Source organism: Penaeus vannamei, chromosome 5 (assembly GCF_042767895.1).
Source record: "Penaeus vannamei isolate JL-2024 chromosome 5, ASM4276789v1, whole genome shotgun sequence".
In the NCBI taxonomy this organism is placed as follows: Eukaryota; Metazoa; Arthropoda; class Malacostraca; order Decapoda; family Penaeidae; genus Penaeus; species Penaeus vannamei.
In genome coordinates this window covers 1,585,311-1,590,310 of record NC_091553.1, presented here as the reverse complement: position 1 = coordinate 1,590,310, position 5,000 = coordinate 1,585,311, and the positions used below count along the sequence as shown (strand labels likewise).

The window sequence follows — 5,000 nt, the reverse complement described above, 5'->3', positions numbered from 1 at the left end:
TGCGTGTTCCCGTTTTACTTCCATGGCAAAAGGTACAGCGAGTGCCAGCCCGTCGAGAGAGCCAAGCCGTGGTGCCCCGTCATGGTGAACGCGAGACTGGAGCCCCTGCAGAGCGGCTACTGTGACGGTGAGTTCGACGTTGATGTTGCGCGTTGCGGGTGTTGGGTGAAGCTTCTTGTTCTTGTGTTGTGGTGGTGGATTGTGCGGTTATTGTTGTGCAGTGAGTGGTATTTGTCGTTCTTGTTTTGTGATGCTGAGACCTGAGTTATTATCGTGTGTTCTTGTTATACTTTTCTTTATTATCTTGGCGAAAGTGCGTTTTGTGGGGTACCCCAGGCGCGCGACTAGGAATTTTAGAGGGCAGGGGTCCAGACCACAAAAAGGGGACAATATGAATTTTATTTAAGGGAGATATAGCCTGAATGTTACAAGAATTTTAATGATAATAATTATTTGCACTGAAACAAACAAAAATACAATAAACAGTATCATCGCCATTCCAAGATCAAGAGAAAGAAAGTGTCCCCCCCCCCCGTAGTTGGGCGCCTGTACCCGTTGGCCGTGTAATGTATTTTAGTCTTCCTTAGGGTGTCCACGTTTAATTATGGACATTTTCCTCATTAATTCTTTCCGTTACAGTTTCTCATGTTCTTGTATTTGTTTTATTATCAACAGTGCGGCTTTGGCTACATTGCATTGTTCCTGATACATTTTATCCATTTCAGAAATTATAAGTAATCTGTGGATTTTACAGTTGTCATTTTTACCTGAGAGTTATAGCATACCTTTGCTTATCATTATCCCTTATTGGAATTCAATATTCTCATTTTTATCCAGCATTTTCACATTTCTTCCTTTCTGTTCGTGGTCTCTGAAGATGGCACGAAGGACTACCCTTGGAAAGCGCCGCCTGTTGTCCTGGGTGAGTTTCCTGCCTTGCAATTCACGTTTTCATTTTGTTTTCTGTTTCCTTTTTTTCTTTCTTTCTCTTGTCTTCGATGACTCTCCCGTTTTTTTCATTATGATTGTTGTTTTATCAAGTCCTTTATTTTATTCCTTCTCGTTTACACTTGCTTCTCTCCCTCCTCCTGTTCCTGCTTCTCTACCTCCTCCTCCTCTTATTCTTCTTCCTCTTCTTCTTCTTCCTTCTCCTCCATCTCCCCCTACTCCTCTTCCTCCTCCTTATTTTCTTCCTCCTCTTCCTCATCCTGCTCCACTTCCTGCTCTTCCTCATCCTCCTATTAATCTTCCTTCTCTTCTATAACTCTTCCTCCTCCTCCTCATTAATCTTCCTTTTCTTCTATAACTCTTCCTCCTCCTCCTTATTTCTCCCTCCTCTTTCCTCCTTATTTTCTCCCTCCTCTTTCCTCCTCCTCATTTTCTTTTCTCTTTCCTTCTCCTCTTCTTCCTCTTCCTTCTCTCCCTCCTTCACATCCTACTCCTTTTCCCTTTTCCCCAAAAGACTCTACATAAAGAGCAAACTGAATTAAAAACGAACTAACATAGGCAAACAAAAGTGCAGCAAATATTCATGATACCTTCGTATGTCCGTCCATGTCGATTGTGATGTCGACGGGTTCCTCTCACTCACGTATTCACTCGTAATATTATTGGTTTCGTGGTAATACTCCTCACGCCCACGATCTTGGCCCTGATAGCAAGGGAGGGCATGAGAGTAGGGGGTTGGGGCGGGTTCGTAGGGAGCGCGGAGCACAGTCCCCTGCATTAGATCATATAGTCACTTATTCAGTTTATATTATTATTTGACTTATTCTGTTTATATCATTATTTTATTGGCGTATTTCGGATTCGTGTTTTACTTTGTTATTTCCCGGATACCTTCTCTGTCCTCCCGTTATATCGGGGCCAAGAAGTCGCTCTCTGTTCGCTCGGGGTTTGCGTCACATCGTCGCGTTTTCTCTCTCTCTCTCTCTCTCTCTCTCTCTCTCTCTCTCTCTCTCTCTCTCTCTCTCTCTCTCTCTCTCTCTCTCTCTCTCTCTCTCTCTCTCTCTCTCTCTCTCTTTCTATCTATCTCTTTTGGACGTATGATTATTTTCAATATCATTATCATTAATGTTATCATCATCACTATTACAATTATTATTATTATTATTATCATTACCATTACTATTATTGGGCTTTGGAGTTCTCGCGGCGAATGTCCCTTACACACGGGTAGTACAGGGCGGAAGGAAGCCATGGACACCACTACCACCGAATAACAACAGATAACACCTCCCTCCCACCCCCACCACTTCGCAGGCCTGACCATGACCGTGACCCTGGGGCCTTGCGTGTTCCCGTTCCGGTACAAGGGCGAGGTCCACAACCGCTGCATGTGCAAAGACGCCCCCGCCTGCTGGTGCCCGACCTCGCTCAACAACAACCGCGAGCCAGCGGTGACCGACTACTGCAAGAGTGAGTGGCTGGCGTCTGCGGTTGTCGCTCTTGTTATTGGGAGGAGGAGTTGTAGTGGGAGTAGTAGTAGCGCCATTGTTGTTGTTAGAATTGTTATTGTTGTTATTAATATTATAATTGTTAGAATAGTTATTATTATTATTATAATTGTTGTTGTTGGAATTGTTATTGTTGTTATTGTTATTATAATTGTTGTTAGAATTGTTATTATTATTATGATTGTTGTTGGAATTGTTATTGTTATTATTATAATTGTTGTTAGAATTGTTATTGTTATTATTATTATAATTGTTGTTATTATTGTTGTTGTTTTTATTGTTTGTAAATAATAGTTGTAACTTGTTATCCGTTTTCATCTATTTTGTCATTGACATTATTTTATTACTACCTTAGCAATTATTATTATCATTAGTATTAGCTTGGTCAATCTCACTTTCATTACTTGTTTTATATTATTGTATTTTCTCTCATCTTGAAGGCCTGCTGGAGGGCCCCTCGCCTGAGGTGCCGCCGCCTGCCTTTGGTAAGTCCTCTGGCACTGACTCTGTGTGTGTGTGTGTGTGTGTGTGTGTGTGTGTGTGTGTGTGTGTGTGTGTGTGTGTGTGTGTGTGTGTGTGTGTGTGTGTGTGTGTGTGTGTGTGTGTGTGTGTGTGAGTGAGTGAGTGAGTGAGTGTGTGTGTGTGTGTGTGTGTGTGTGTGTGTGTGTGTGTGTGTGTGTGTGTGTGTGTGTGTGTGTGTGTGTGTGTGTGTGTGTTTGTGCCTTTTCCTTTCTCTCTCCCTCCTTGTCTCCATCCCTCTTCCCGAACTTTGATCACCCAGTCCACCTTCCTCCTTCCCTTTCCTTTAGCTTGCCTCTTTCCGATATTCTTTCCCTTTCTCTCCTCGCCCCTGCCGTTTCCAATCTCCCTGGATTTTTATTCAGCCTGTCCTCCCTGCCTGCCTGTACCCTCCCCCTCCATCCCTCCTATTCTCTCATATTGACCCTTCTCCCTCCCTCCTGCTTCCATTCTCCCATTCTTCCATTGACCCTTCTCCTTCCTCCTCCCTCCCTCCCACCCTTCCTCCCACTCCTCCACTGACCCTTCTCCCTTCTCCCTTCTCCCTCCCTCCCTCCCTCCCTCCCATTCTTCCACTGACAACTCTCTTCCTCTCTACCTCCCTCCCTCCCTCCGTCCCCATTTCTTCCATTGACCCCTCTCCTTCCCTCCCTCTCTCCCTCCCTCCCACTCCACCATTGACCCTTCTCTCCTCCCTCCTCTCCCTTCTTCCCTTATCCCTCCCTTCTTCCCTTCCTCCACCTTCCTCCCTTCTGCCTCCTCTCCCATACTCCCACTTCCTCCCTCCCTTCTTCTCTCCCTCCCACTCCACCATTGACCCCCTTCTCCCTCCCTTTCCCACTCCACCATTAACCCCTTCTCACTCCCTCCTCCCACCATTGACCCTTCTCCCTCCCTCCCACTCCACCATTGACCCTTCTCCCTCCCTCCCTTCTTCCCTCCGTCCCATTCTTCCATTGACCCTTATCCTTCCCTCCCTCTCTCCCTCCCTCCCACTCCACCATTGACCCTTCTCCCTCCCTCCCTCCCTTACTTCAGGAGCGGACGCCGCCACGACCGTGGAGGGGCGCCCGTGCGTCTTCCCGTTCCGCTTCGGCGGCGTCACCTACACGCGGTGCGCCGAGGCCTCCGGCGGGGCCCCCTGGTGCGCCACGCGGGTCGACGAGGCGCTGCAGCCCCTCGAGAAAGGACTCTGCAAGGGTGAGGCTCCTCTTGCGCCTTTTCTCTCGCCTCGACTGGGTTTATGTTTTCCTCTTCCTCTTTGTCTTCTTCATTGGTCTTGTTCTTGCTGTTTGTCTGTTCTTGTTCATGATTTGGTTTGGTTTCTTAGTGTCTGTGTTCCTTGTATCCTTATTCGTATTCCGATGTAATTATTATCAGTTGCTCGCATTTTTTATTTCTGTCCCTGAGTGGTGTTCCTGTTTTTTTTCTATCATCTTTTTTCTTATTTTTTTCATTCTTTTTTCTCTTCGTCATCTTGAGAAGGAATTTTCCTGATTTTTTATTTACAATAAGATTATTTTATGGGTTTCTGGTAATTCTTTTTCTGCATTTCCCTTTTCCTCAGGAGTATTATTCAGTGTTTTCTTTATGTTTTCTTTGTGTCTTTCATTAAACGGGATTTAAAAAAAAACTGAGATAGTTATACATCATCTTTTCCTTTACTTATTTCATTATTGAATTAGAGATAGAAAGGTATGAATTAAATGAATATCTTCATAACACAAGAGATGTATTGTGAAGATATTCAATCTCATTCATACCGTTTCTACAGATGGACACCAAAGTTAAGATGAAGAATGTAAATAGAAATTAGAAATTGGGTTTTTATACCTCGTTTTTTTTCAGTCCCATTTGATCTGCATGTCTTTAGTAATATTCATTTATTCATTCATTTATTCATTTATGCTTGAATATTAAATTTATGCCTGGATTAGAATGAATCAAATGTTACCGTATTATATCACCAATTACATTTACCAGATTGACTGAGAGTATTCATGATTATCCAATATTAACTGATTA

At 44.1% G+C, this 5,000-nt stretch overlaps 1 protein-coding gene across 1 annotated transcript in view; it reads left to right on the top strand.

The window, feature by feature from the left end:
- Positions 1-4,766, top strand: part of LOC113802040 (uncharacterized) — a 46,378-nt gene extending 41,612 nt beyond the window's left edge. The window contains exons 29-34 of the mRNA XM_070122287.1: positions 1-127; positions 878-922; positions 2,263-2,418; positions 2,897-2,941; positions 4,014-4,175; positions 4,750-4,766. The exon at positions 1-127 is cut by the window's left edge and continues 29 nt beyond it. Of these exons, the coding sequence (XP_069978388.1) occupies positions 1-127; positions 878-922; positions 2,263-2,418; positions 2,897-2,941; positions 4,014-4,175; positions 4,750-4,766 (552 nt within the window). The remainder of the gene's footprint in view (positions 128-877; positions 923-2,262; positions 2,419-2,896; positions 2,942-4,013; positions 4,176-4,749) is intronic.
- Positions 4,767-5,000: the final 234 nt, after the last annotated feature.